Consider the following 14,430-nt stretch of genomic DNA (forward strand, 5'->3'; position numbering starts at 1 on the left):
AGACTTCTTTGAAGCAGATGCTGTGCCATTTGCTTGTTTGTTTCCCTTGTTCTATTTCTCCTTCAATTTTATTTCTTTGGGTTTTTTTTTGTTTTTTGTTCTTTTTGCTCTAAAGAGATGGAAAGGATATCCAACATTCACTATCGTGTGTATGTTGAACTACTAGAAAATTCCATCTAGGAAGTCAAGAGAGTACAAAAGTGTGAAAGAGTTCAAAAAACGTGCAAAAGAGCACGCTTAGGTTGGTCTCTCTTCTTTCTAAATCTCCTTAAAGGAAAAAAAATTGTGCCGTACTGGGGCTCGAACTCAGGGCCCGGAGCTCTCGCTTGACTGCTTCACTGAAGGCTAGAGCCACAGCTCCACTTCTGGCACTTTTTAGGGGGTAGTTCATTAGAGATAAGTGTCTCATGGACCTTGCTACCTGGGCTGGCCTCAATCTGCAGTCCTCAGATCTCAGCCTCCTGAGTAGCTGGGATTACAGGTGAGAGCCACCAGTGCCTGGTGAATGTACTGGAAATATTTTAGGTATAGTTCTTTAAGAAGTGGGTGACCACCCCTTATTAAAGGAACGCTGATCTTTTGTACATCTTGATTAACAGGAGAACAGCGATTCTAAGACACAATGGTGTGTGTTCAAATTTCAGGGAATTTCATGCGTGGAGTGCTTTAAATAGTAAATTTCCTGTAGCATTATTGAGATGCTTTATTAGAAGTTTTGAGGTTCATTTGATATCATCCCCTTCTGGATCTGATTGCTCAATTATCTGTAAGTTTGAGTATATTTTATGTATTCATTTAGTGCATAGCTAGCGTTAACCATAGCAGCATATAATTGGCAGATAGTTATGGATTTTAGCATATAATTATGAATTAAGAAAATCTGTTATCATCTTTACTAGTCTGTGAAGATGGAGGACTGACGTTTTAAGGAAGCAGGATGGTTTCATTTTTTATCTTTTGTTTTAAAGAATCCGGCTTCCTGTGGAGAAAGTTCTGCTGTTTGAAACTTACATTTGAATTTTTTTCTTTTTGGTCTGTTTGTGCAAGTACAAGGCTTGCAGAGTGGTTCACATTTCAGTAGGTCATTTACAAAGGTTTCCCTCTGTTCTTCTGACCTAACGTGAAAAGGAAAATTGGTTTGACAATGCCACGCTGCTGATCGCCCTCTGAGACTGGATGCGTGTGTGTCTGCTCTGCCCAGCTCATTACGGAGCTCTGCCGCTGTTGGCATGCCGTTTGCGTTAGATTCTCCTGAGTGAAACTCTCCACGGAGCCCAGAACCTTACTTTTTTAGGATTAGTGTGAAGCTGCAAAACAAAAAATACAAGTAAAATAAAAATGAGACAGAAAAAATAAAATTTCCTTCACAGTGCTAAAATGCGTTCATGGTGGGCTAGTAGCCCTGGTGCATTACAACCAATCAGCATTGATTGTTTTTCCTGATATAAATCACTGAGAGAGAACGTCTTTAGGATGTACTTCTGAAGGAGTCGGGTGGAATTCAGCACTACAAACATTCAGTAGAATTAATTTGTACCACCTTTATCAAAATCCAGGTGGCAATTATCTTCCTAGACCAAACGCCAGTTCCATTTAGTATTTTATTCTAACGTTGACTATTTAGATATAGAAGTCTCTTAAAATGATTTGAGTCAGGCACCGGTAGCTCACGCTTGTATTCCTAGCTTCTCAGTTGGCTGAGATCTGAGATTGTGGTTTGAAGCCGCCCAGGCAGAAGTCTGTGAGACTCCTATGTCTTATAAACTACCAAAAAAAGCTAAAGTGGGGCTGTGGCTGAAGTGGTAGAGTGCCAGCCCTGAGCAAAAGTGCACAGGACAGCGCCCAGGCCCTGAGTTCAAGCCCCAGGACTGACACAAAAGAAAGGAAGAAAGAAAACAAAAACCTTGAAGAGACGGTGACTTCATGATCAGTTTTAACCTGTGCATTAACTCAATTCCTATTTCCAGAACAATGCCTCCAAGCTTCTGCTGGCCATTATGGAAAGCAGACATGACAGCGAGAATGCAGAGAGAATTCTTTTCAACATGAGACCCCGGGAGCTGGTAAGAAATCTTTCCAAAGAGGCGCGAGCGTGCCGTGTGCATCTCCAAAACCAAACCCGTCACGACCTGCTGTTAGAATGCGTCACAGACCTTCTGGGCAGAGGCTGGTAGGGCCATGGGATTCTTGTTTCTTTGTTTCCCTGTGGCCATTTGCATATTTTATTCCCATGCAGTGTTCATTAGCATATCATTTGCATATCAGTGCTTTCTTGCCCTGATCACTTTCCCTGATCAAACCCATCCCTTCCCCTCCCCCCCCCTCAGAACAGGCTCACAAGTTCCCTTGTCCCGTATGTGAACGTGGGTAAAATACACGTCCTCCATATTCAGCTCCTCCCGTATCCTCTCCCATCCCCGCTCCGTCCAGCTGGTGCCCCCCCGCCCCCCCCCCCCCCGAGCCTGCTTTACAGGCCTGTCTTCCTGTTAGGGACTGGCTGTCGCAGCTGGGGGAGAGTGTGTGTTACTTGGCTTTCTCAGTGGTGAAGTGGGCATACACGCTACCACTGACTCCCTGCGTGAGCGGCTGTGATTTATTAGGATGGTGTGCAGGTGTCTCAACCGTATGTTCAGTACCTTCAGCTGCGGTAGATCTGTCAGTCTTCAGGTTTTATTTTTTATTTGTTTATATTTGTTGTTCATGGGGCTTGAACTCAGGACCTGGACTTGGCGCCATCCCTGAGCTCTTTTGCTCAAGGCTAGCGCTCCACCACCTGGAGCCACGGCTCCACTTCCAGCTTCCTGGAAGATTTTCAGCTTCACTGGAGATTTTCACTGGATTTTCCTTTGCTGCCCCGGCTGGCTTTAACCCATGATCCTCAGATCTCAGCCTGCTGAGTGGCTAGGATGACAGGCGTGAGCCGCCTGCACCTGGATCTTTAGTTGTTTTTCAGTGTGTGTGTGTGTGTGTGTGTGTGTGTGTGTGTTCAAGCAACCTCCATACTGAGTTCCACGGTGGCTGCGTTAATTTACAGTCCCACCAACAGAGTAAAGGATTCCTCTCCCTTCTACGATCCCCTCTAGCTGTTGTGGTTTCTTGGCTTCCCTGAGGTCACCCTTCTGGCTGGGTTGACACGGAGGAAGCTCACCTTGCTTGAGGAGCACTTCAGTTGCGGTGAAGGGTGCTGAGCATCTCTGCCCGTGTCTTGTAGCCATTTGCGGGTCTCCTTGTGGAAATGTTCTCACCTCATTGTTGTATTCATCCTAAGCACTTTCCTCATCGCGCTCTCCTAAACTATGTCCACATGCATCTTTCCAGAAAAAATGAAAAGTTGGTTTCAGTTTAATCGTGAGTCCAGTTATGTCCTCCATATTTATAAGCATCACATCATAGATTCAACAGGTTGTAGAGCAAAAACACTTACCCAGTGAAACATGCGATTTATTTCAAAAACTGATTAAATGCCGAACATCTAGAGACTTCTTTTGCCATAGTTCCCGACCTGATATCGTGTGGCAATGCTGATTTGCTGACACCGCACCAGTCTGTGTGGGACTGAGTGTCTCTAGACTTGATTCCCCAATGATTAAGCTGCTTAAAAACAAATAACAGGAGGCTGAGATCCGAGGATAGAGGTTCAAAGCCAGCCTGAGCAGGAACGTCCACGAGACTCATCTCTAGTTAACATAAAAACAAACCAGAGGTGGAGCTTTGGCTCAAACGTAGAGCGCCCGCTTTGTGTGAAATCTTAAGGGAACTCAGAAGCCCTGAGTTCAAAGCTAGTCAACAAACAAACACGGTGTCTGAGAATATTCATAGTTTGAGAACTTTTATGCTTTTCCGTCTCAGAAAGCTTTTTCCTTTTTTTTTTTTTTTTTTTTGAGGTAATCTTGGGGCTTGATGGCAAGGCCTAAATGTTCTTGCTGAGCTGTTTTGCTCAAGGCTGGTGCTCTACCGCTTGAGCCACAGCACCACTTCCAGCTTTTTGGTGGTTTACTGGAGATCAGTCTCACAGACTTTCCTGCCCGGGCTGGCTTTGAACTGTGATCCTCAGATCTCAGCCTCCTGAGTAGCTGGGATGACAGGCGGGAGCCACCCGCGCCCTGGCTACTTTTCACTTTTAATGTCTTGCTTACCGTCTGACGTGTGTGTGGCGGGAGGTGAGGACGGGTGAGCGGGCGTGTCAGCCGTCAGGAAGAGGAATCAGGATGAATCCCCCCTGTGTCTGATTCTATTTCTTTCCTCGCCAGGTGGACGTGGTGAAGAGCGCCTACAGCCAGGGTGTGGAGGGCAACCGCGGGGAGGAGGAGGGCCGCGACGATGGCATTTCCCCGAAGGACGTCGGCCACAACATCTACATCCTGGCCCATCAGGTGCCTCCTTTTATACCCTTGTGTTACTTCCGGTCTCTGGCCTTTGGGTTGCAAAACAAATCCAACCCCTGACACCTGGTCAAGTTCTCCAGGGGCCGCCAGGTCGCGGGCCACGGAGAACCGCTCTTTACCAAGGCTTGTTGGAGCAGGAGGGAAGAGACAGCCCCCTGTCCAAACCCAACAACACAAAAGCCACCAGCTCCCTGAGAGGCAGGGAGATGGAATCACGTCCAGGGAGGGAAGCCCAGCTCACCTCAGAAACGCAAGCAGCCCGTGTCTTCTCTCCTGTGTGGAAGCTAGATCTAAACTAAAATGCCGCAGGACCCTAGGCGGTCCTCACGGGAGACCGAAGGAGGGAGGGCTGAGGAGGAACACCGAGGTGCCAGCCGTTTACCCAGGAAATGGAAACAAGAGCGTCTTCTCTCAGTGGATGTTTTTGTTTCCTTTCCTTGTTGTCTTGTTTGTTCATCTCTCTGTCTCTGGAAGGCCAAAGGGGGCAGAGCAATGGAGGGACAGAGGGTGGACAAAGGCAGCCGTGGTCCTCACTGGACACCAGGTGGAGAATGAGCTCTACCACTGTGGGTGGGGACGGAGGGAAGAGGGGACACTGTCCCCAAAAGTGTGCACTCATGACCTGACTCAGTCACTGCCACACCTCTGCAATCACCTTACCATCCTAATTAGAAATAACCCCCCTGACGTCCTGGGGCGGAGGGGCAGGGACGGGGAGGTGCGGGTAATGTGGGGTGTGCTTCCGTCTGGTCGGGACACCAGCGGGCAGCTGTCTTCTCTTTGCTCTGTTGGTGGACAAACCTTCCCAGCACCGTGGCGCAAGGCAGCTGACTGCTTCTGCCGGATGATCAGAAGGCTGCTTTCTCAGTTCTTTGCTGCCATTTTGTGGCTTACAGAACTCCCATTTGTAGCTGGGCACCTGTCAGCCCAGCTACTCTGGAGGCTGAGTTCTGAAGATCATGGTTCGAAGCCAGCCTGGGCAGGAAAGTCCATGAGACTGATCTCCAATGAACCACTTAGGAAAAGCCCGGCGTGGCTCTGTGTCTCAAGTGGTAGAGCGCTAGCCTTGAGTGCAATGAGGCTCAGCTGAGTTCAAGCCCCAGGACCAGCAAAAAAGTCCCATTCCTGGTAAATATTATTTGATCCATTTCATTTCACCAACACATTCAGGTTTGAAATTATCTTTTTCTTTTTTCTTTTTCTTTTTTGTTGGCCATGGGGCTTGAACTCTGGGCCTGGGCGCTGTCCCTCAGCTCTTCAGCTCAAGGCGAGCGCTCTACCACTTGAGCCACAGCGCCACTTCCTTGAAAGGATCTCTTAATGTTTACATTTTTATTCCTTAACATTATTAAGCAAGTGCTTAAAGCTAAATGGATTATAAATGAAGCCATAAAGAACCACATTAGTAAACCCATAAGCCAACGAAAACGTGCACATTGATATGTAGTATAGTGACATATATGTCTGTGTGTGCTTGTATGCATTTTGCCTGTTATGTTGATAGATTTAACTTGTTTTTCTAGTTCAACCATAAATGAAGAAAGCATCACTATCTAGATGACATTTTATCCTGAAGACTTATTGTAGAAGTATGAGCTGGGGTGGCTTTCAGGGCAAGAAAGTGAACTGACATAATAGTACACATTTATATATTATTGAAGTGATATCAGAAAATAGATTTTCCTAATGTAAGAGACAAGACAATAATGCAAGTATATGAGTCCTATTAATTACGTGATGAGATTTCTCAGCCTTTGAAATGGCTTGTTGGGGGGCTGTTGATGAATTTCACATTTCAGAATTACTTAGACACAAAAATACGGCGGAGCAGTATGACGATAATACTAAAAGATAAATTGTTGACATAAGAAAACTAAGCCCTGAGAAGTGCAACTAATTATCCATAACCAAACCCAAAATAGCTCCCATTTATGGCCCAACCACATAATTATCTTAAATTATACAGTGAGGATGGTTTGGGGAAATCCCTTGTGAGGATTTATGCTATCCATGAGAAAAGATCGGTTATGGATATGTAAACTGTGTTGGTTCATAAGGCATCCCTCAGAAATCTATTTGTCTGTTTATCTATATTTCTATATATAACATATACATATAAATACATATACATATATGCACACACATACACAATACATGTGGTATAACATATATACATATATATACACGCATACACACACGCACGCATGCACACACACAGACACACATGGTGGTGATTGTGGCGGTGATTTTAGGCCTGAAGCCCATTGGCTAGTTTGTGAGTTTTGACTATGTATTCTCACTGAGTAGTTGCACAAAGCGGTTGCGGTTCTGGTTCTGAGTACAGCGCATCTTGATCCACGTCACCCCTCCATCATTCTTTATCTTTCCCCTCCCACTCCTACCCTCAAATTACTTAGTCTGATTTTTCCATAATGTGTGTTGAATAGAGTGACTGCCTTTCTTTTCTGTTCTTCCTCCATTGTGTGCCCCCGGCCCCCGCAGCAGTACCACGGATTCCAGCTGTCGGCATTCATTTTGTTAATGGTCTATTAGTTATACAACTGGACTCTTCCATTAAGTGCGCCATCCATTAGTCTGTTTGTGTTTATGCGCATCTAACCCCGTGTGTGCTACCATGTGTTTGCATTTTAGATCTAACTTCCACATAGGAGAGGAAAGCCTGCACCATTGATCTCTCTGAGCTTACTTAACGTCACCACTTTTCATGAAGGGTTAGATTCTATAATCACCATCTGTTGCAAATACCAAATTCTGCCAGTCATTCTACAGCAGAAACACCCACAGACAGCAAAGAAACAAGGAGTGGAAGCCATGAGTGGTGGCTCATGCCTGTAATCTCAGCTACTCAGGAGGTTGAGATCTGGGGTTCAAAGCCAGCCCAGATAGGAAAGGCTATGAGACTCTTACCTCCAATGAACCAGCAAAAAGGCCCGCAGTGGAGCTGTGGCTCAAGTGGGAGAGCCCCAGCCTTGAGCACTAGAGCCCAAGCCTAGAATTCAAGCCTCAGGACTGGCAAACCAAAAACTGAAACAAATGAGTCTGACTTTACCAAACCTGTTGATGTTTGTGTTCTTGACGTCGGAATGCTTCCTGTGTCACACATTTGCAAATCCTTCTGAAGAAGAGCCAGCCTTCCATTCGTCTCTGAGCATTTTCCATCTTTCCATTTGTCTTGTCCCATTCTTTCTGGAGATGGGTGGCACACACACAGCACGCACACACAAACACACACACTGCGTTTCTGAGGAGGAGGGCACACTGGAAGGTCTGTCTTCCATTTGGGTGACTGCGGGATTTAAAGCAATCCATGAGAGTGAGCTGACTGATAGGAAGGGGAGACATTAATCCACTCATTGGGAGAAGGTTAGCGTGTCCTGCCTGAGCCAGGAGCGTGAGCGAGCCCAGCAAGATGGCAGGAAGGGAAGCAGAGCAGTGTGTAGGTGGTGGTCAGCTAAACCCAGCATTGGTGGAAAAAAGCAGAGCGGTGCGTAGGTGGTGGTCAGCTAAAACCCAGCATTGGTGGAAAAAAGCAGAGCGGTGCGTAGGTGGTGGTCAGCTAAAACCCAGCATTGGAGGGGCAGGTGCAATTCTTGCTTACAAGAAATTCTGTGCAATGCTGAGCTGTAAAAGTAGAGTCTCCCAAACCCACTGCATTTCAAAATCCCTGCCTCCCGTCTCGCATAGGGCCCCAAATTGCCACTTAACATATATCTGGGGTTTTTTGCTCGTGTCTGCAGACCACAGCTTCAGAAGAAAAAAAAAAGGAAGAAAGGAAGGAAGGAAGAAAGGAAGGAAGGAAGGAAGAAAGGAAGGAAGGAAGGAAGGAAGGAAGAAAAGAAAGAAAGAAAGAAGCCGGGCGCTGGTGGCTCACGCCTGTAATCCTAGCTACTCAGGAGGCTGAGATCTGAGGATCGCGGTTCAAAGCCAGCCCGGGCAGGAAAGACCGTGAGACTCCTATCTCCAATAAACCACCAGAAAACCGGAAGTGGCGCTGTAGCTCAAGTGGTAGAGCGCTCGCCTTGAGCTGAAGAGCTGAGGGACAGCGCCCAGGCCCAGAGTTCAAGCCCCACGACCGACAAAAAAGAAAGAAAGAAAGAAAGAAAGAAACGCTCCCACAGACTTCTTTCCCTTTTCTGCCTCCTTCCCTCATTGACTGCTAGTCTGGCCCCAGGGTAGACATAGCTCTTCTCATTTCCTTCCCTGCCTCCTCTTTTGTCCTTCCTGTCCTAACTCAACCATGATTATTTCTGCCACGCACAAGCCTTTTAGAACATTGTAGAGTCAGGCATGGGCGGCTCTTGCCCGTCATTCCTGCATCCCAGCTACTCAGGAGGCTGAGATCTGCAGATGGCCATGTGAAGCCAGCCTGGCAGCAAAGTCCGTGAGACTCTGATCTCCAGTGAACCCCCAGAAAACCAAAAGTGGAGCTGTGGCTCAGAGTAGAGCTCTAGCTTTGAGTGAAAAGCTCAGGGGCAGCGCCCAGGCCCTGCGTCCAAGCCCCTTGACCAACAGTCAGTCAATCAGTCACCAATAGAATATTGTAGAAATTAGCTTCTATTGAGCAAAATAGGAAAATAGCTGCTTTACGAAAAGAGCGTGCCCCGAGACTCTCCTTGCATACACGCTCCTTGTCCTCATATGGCAGACTTAGACTCTGGCATCTCTTAATGCGCTATATGCAAACTCCCGGATGGGCAGACAGGAAGCCCTGACAGGCGTGAGGAATGCACTTGACGCAGGGGCCCGGGATGGGGCGGTGGAGTCTCATCAGGAGGCCGTGCTGAGCCTTTCTCCTGACAGCACAGGGACACTGTCACCACCCACGCCGGGGTCACGCTGTTCTTCATGTCTGAGAGAGGGTCTGGGATACTGAGAGCACACAGGGTCTTGAATGGAGGCTGGGACGCCGCAGCCTGAAAGGCAGGTGCCCAGGTCACCCGCCAGGGTGGAGACGGTACCAGCGCCACTTTCTGCCCCTGTCCGTCTAGCCAGGGTTACCTAACTTCTCCACAAGTCCAAGAACCAGAATCCTACTTGGCGTTGTCAGACGGATTCAGTGGAGCCAGCTCCACTCTCCCTGACCTGCACCCAGGAAATGCCAAGGAAGTAAGTGAAGCCAGCACTAGGGGCTCACGCCTGTCATCCCAGCTACCCAGGAGGCTGAGATCTGAGGATCACAGTTCAAAGCCAGCTCAGGCAGGAAAGGCCGTGAGACTGGAGCCAGCACTGGAGATGTGGCTCAAGTAGTATAGCGCCAGCCTGGAGAGAAAAAGCCAAGCAAAAACATGAGGCCCTGAGTTCAAGTCACAGTACCAGCACACACACACACACACATACATTCTCATACACACACGCACATATACTCACACACACACACACACACATACACACACACATTAAACAAAGGAACAGCAAAGGCCCTGTTCCTACTTCAGGAGCTTTTCTCTTTTAAAAAAGTCATATGAAAGGGTGTGTATATGGCAAGGTATACAGTGCACAGATTTGTCTGATGAAATGCACTTCAAGAACCCCTCAGAATGAACTGAAAGTCTGGTTCACAGAGTTATTCTTCAGGATGTTTTTAATAGGCTTGCATAGATAGGGAATTAGCTACTTTGAAAGATTGGGTGTATATGTGAATTGATTTGTATGGAAGTATGTTGAACTTTGAGCAAGTTGCAAATTAGGACAACAAACAAACAAATCTCTGTGTTGGTACCATTTTCACATACTTAGAATCATAGGACATGTCTTAATTTTTTTGTGCACATGCACGTGTGTGTGTGTGTGTGTGTGTGTGTGTGTATTTGAGCATGCACACATGCATTGGTCCTGGGGCTTGAACTCAGGACTATTGTCCCAGAGCTTTTGTGCTCAAGGTTAGCTGTACCACTTGAGCCACAGCTCCACTTGTGGCTTCCTGCTGGTTTATTGGAGATCAGAGTCTCGTAGACTTTCCTGCCTGGGCTGGCTTTGAACCATGATCCTCAGATCTCAGCCTCCTGAGTAGCTGGGCTGACAGGTATTTGTCCCAGGCCTGGCTCATTATGTCTGTTAGGAGGAGTTTTCAGTTTGACATGCCAGTTCATGAGTACGGTATTTCTTGATCAATGAAGCCCTAATCAAAATCACAAGGTATTAATTGTTGGTCTTTTGGGCTTGATTATGTATGATGTTTATAGGCAAGACGTATTTTCCGGAAGTGTAACCAACCACTGTGAAGCCAAAGGAGGGGATTGTGCGGCCTGGCCACCTTACTGTTGAAATCCTTTCTCCCCCTTCAGCTGGCTTGCCACAATAAGCTGCTGCAACATTTGCTGAAACCCGGGTCCGACCCAGATGGGGACGAAGCCTTGAAGCATTACGCCAGCCACACTGCCCAGATCGAGGTAGCCATCCCAGCCCCATAGCTTTATCTCTGAGAGATTAGGCAGCATTGAGTAATTGAAGTGAAAGGTATACACTAAGAGGTAGTGTCCAAGCCAGGGGCTGGTGCTCACCCCTCTAATCCCTGCTATGCAGGGGACTGAGACACATGAGGATCGAGCTTTGAAGCCAGCCTGGTCAGGAGAGTCCTTGAAACTCTTACTTCCAGTTAATGACCAAAACGCCGGACATGGAGCTGTGGTTCTAGTGGTAGAGTGCCAGCCTTGAGTGGAAAAGCCAGGGGAGAGCGTGAGGCCCCGAGTTCACACCTCAGTACTCTCTCACACGCACACACACACACACACACACACACGCACACACACACACACTTTTGTCACCCATGGGTCTTGAACTCTGGGCCTGGACGCTGTCCCTCAGCTCTTCAGCTCAAGGCGAGTGCTCTACCACTTGAGCCACAGCCCCACATCCGGTTTTCTGGTGGTTCATTAGAGATAAGAGTCCCATGGACTTTCCTGCTCAGGCTGGCTTTGAACTGCGATCCTCAGATCTCAGCCTCCCTAGGCTCTAGGATGACAGGCATGAGCTATTGGCACCTGCCTACAAAAGCAATTTTTGAACCTTAACAAAAAAGGAAGGCACAGTACAATAGATATCTCTGCCTGTGTTAATGGTCTAAAGCATAGAAAATGTGGAAAACTCTAGATGAAGTTTCCATGTTGGTGTCATAAACTAGAGCAGGTCATTGGCCTCTTCACCCCCAAAATGAGTCACGCCTTAGTGGCTGATGGCAGTCGGCCCCATGGTCTTTATGGATTCAGCATTGTGTGTTGGGAGCTCTATCTGTTATCACTACCCTGATTATCATCTTGACACTTACTGGCTGAACTAATCCAGTTGAAGTGAGCTGAGGCTTATCACGACTCATTTACACTGTGCAGGTATTTATTTATTTACTCTTTATTGTCAGTACTGGGGCTCAAACTCTAAGCTTCAAGCTCTCCTTGGCTTTTTCACTCAAGGCTGGTGCTCTGCCACTTGAGTCAGGCCTCCAGCCAGCCATTTTACTGATTCTTCAGCTGTAGAATCTTGCACACTTTTTTTTTGTTTTTTGCCTTCCTCTGGTCTCAGCCTACCTGAGCAGCTCGAATTACAGGCATGAGCCCCTATGCCTGGCTAGATTGCATAGTCTCATTAGTTGGTTCTGATAGATTATAACCAATTACCTGCCATAATAACTTCTAAAGAGAAGTTATTGAATGCTAAAAGGCTTTGGTGCCCACAAGTTCTCCACAGACACTAGTTCTCGTGTTTGTCCACAGTACAGCTCACAGGTGCCCTTCAGTGAATCTCCCCTCCCCATTTCCAGCCTGCAGTAATTTACCAATATTGATCACAATGAAATACTGTGAGCTTCATGTACATCAACTCTCCAACGTGACACAGGATCAGGTGTTTATATTTACATCCTTGTATTTATAAAACCTAAACAAGATGGGCCATATGCCATTGGTTCACACCTGCAATCCTAGCTACTCAAGGGGCTGAGATCTGAGGATTGTGGTTCAGATCCAGCCCAGGCACGAAAGACCGTGGAGACTCCTTTCTCTAAGTAACTATCAAAAACCCAGAAGTGAGCTGGGCACCACTGGCTCATGCCTGTAATCCTAGCTACTCAGGAGGCTGAGATCTGAGGATCACGGTTCAAAGCCAACTTGGCCACGAAAGTCCTTCCAATGAACCACTCAAAAAATGGAAGTGGAGCTGTGGCTCAAGTGGTAACATGTGCTTGAGCACAAAAAGGCTCAGGAACAGCTCCCAATCCCTGAGTTCAAGCCCCACAACCGATTACACCAAAACAAAACAAAAAGCCAGAAGTGGAGGGAGCTATGTCTCAAATGGTAGAGTGCTAGTTAATTGAAAGTGTTCTCAGGAACAGTGTCCAGGCCCTGAGTTCAAGCCTCAGGAGTAGCACCCAAACAACCCCCCACCCCCCCCCGCTTCGCAGGGTGAATGGAACATAATTACGATAACTGATATTACTGAAAATCAGTTTATCAACTATAAATGAATGGATGTTTTCAGATTGTTCGGCCTGACCGGACCATGGAGCAGATAGTTTTCCCTGTGCCCAGCATCTGTGAATTCCTCACGCGAGAGTCCAAGTCCCGCGTGTTCAACACGACAGAGCGGGATGAGCAAGGAAGCAAGGTGAACGACTTCTTCCAGCAAACGGAGGATCTCTACAACGAGATGAAGTGGCAGAAGAAAATCAGGAGTGAGTGTACTCATCCAGCTGAAGCCACGGGTTTGTGCGTAAATGGTAGTAGCTCAGCACATTAGATACATGACAGCAAGCCATGTAAACCTGTGTGTTTTCTAGAGTTTGAACCCTGGGCCTGGACGCTGTCTCTGAGCTTCTTGTGCTCAAGCCTAGTGCTCTGTCACTTGAACCACGGCTCTACTCCCAGCTTTTTGCTGGCTCATTGGAGCTAAGAGTCTCCCAGACCTTTTTGCCACACTGGGTGTATCCTGTGGCCCTCGGATCTCAGCCCCAAGTGGCTGGGATGACAGGCGCGACACAGAGCCCAGATGTGAATTCTTCCAAACCCACCAGGTTGTTGGCAAACTGTTACAATTGGAAGTGGACAAACATCATAAATCAGCAGCTCCCGGCAAGCAGTTCTGTGCTCCAGTGCTGAGACTCAGATTTCCATGAGAATTTGTGTTATAGGAATTTTTTTTCAGTTGAAAGTATTTTTTTAATTTTGCCAGGCGCTGGTGGCTCCCGCCTGTCATCCTCGCTACTCAGGAGGCTGAGACCTGAGGGTCGCAGTTCAAAGCCAGCCCTGGCAGGAAAGTCTGTGAGACTCTTATCTCCAGTAAACCACTAGAAAACCACAAAAACCAGTGGTGCTGTGGCTCAAGTGGTAGAGCACTCACCTTGAGCTGAAGATCTGAGGGACAGCACCCAGGCCCAGAGTTCAAGCCCCTGACCAACAACAACAAAAAATTAATGTTACTGTCAAGGTGATGTACAGAGGGATCACTGTTATGTAAGGCAATGAGTCCATTTCTTGTCAAACATTGTTACCCCCCCCTCATTTTTCTCCCACTCCCCCCTCCCCCACGGAGTCTCTTCCTGTTACAGGAATTCTTATGAGCAGCTCACCTTTGCTAGTAATTTCTGTCTTTAAAGCATGGGATTACAGCCAGTTTAGAGGTCATGTTACCATGGATACAGGGACACCATTTTACTAAAAGGAGTCATAGGCAGCTGCTAAACTGGGTCCTCATTAGCTCTGGGGACACATAAGAGGAAATTACTATAGAAGTATCTTTTCTGAGTCTGGCACTGGTGGCTCATGACTATAATTTCAGCTACTCAGGAGTCTGAGACCTGAGGATCATGGTTTGGTGCCAGCCTGGGCAGAAAAGTTCAGGAGACTCCTACCTCCAATTAATTAGCAAAAAAGCTGGAAGTGGTGTTGTAGCTCAATGTAGAGCACCAGCCTTGAGCAAGAAAACCTCAGGGACAGAGCCCAGGTAGGCCCTGAATTCAAGCCCTACTATCCATCCCCCAAAATAAATAAATAAAAGTAAACAACAGCCAGAAAAGTGGACATAGGATTAAGAAGGA

The 14,430-nt window shown here is 47.2% G+C and overlaps 1 protein-coding gene across 1 annotated transcript in view; it reads left to right on the forward strand.

The window, feature by feature from the left end:
• The window catches only part of Itpr2 (inositol 1,4,5-trisphosphate receptor type 2), a 190,111-nt gene that overhangs the window by 141,046 nt on the left and 34,635 nt on the right, over positions 1-14,430 (forward strand). Inside the window, exons 44-47 of the mRNA XM_042671372.1 lie at positions 1,968-2,063; positions 4,251-4,373; positions 10,691-10,795; positions 12,876-13,068. Of these exons, the coding sequence (XP_042527306.1) occupies positions 1,968-2,063; positions 4,251-4,373; positions 10,691-10,795; positions 12,876-13,068 (517 nt within the window). The remainder of the gene's footprint in view (positions 1-1,967; positions 2,064-4,250; positions 4,374-10,690; positions 10,796-12,875; positions 13,069-14,430) is intronic.

The sequence above is a fragment of the Dipodomys spectabilis genome, unplaced genomic scaffold (assembly GCF_019054845.1).
Source record: "Dipodomys spectabilis isolate Male_0828 unplaced genomic scaffold, ASM1905484v1 ptg000613l, whole genome shotgun sequence".
NCBI lineage: Eukaryota > Metazoa > Chordata > Mammalia > Rodentia > Heteromyidae > Dipodomys > Dipodomys spectabilis.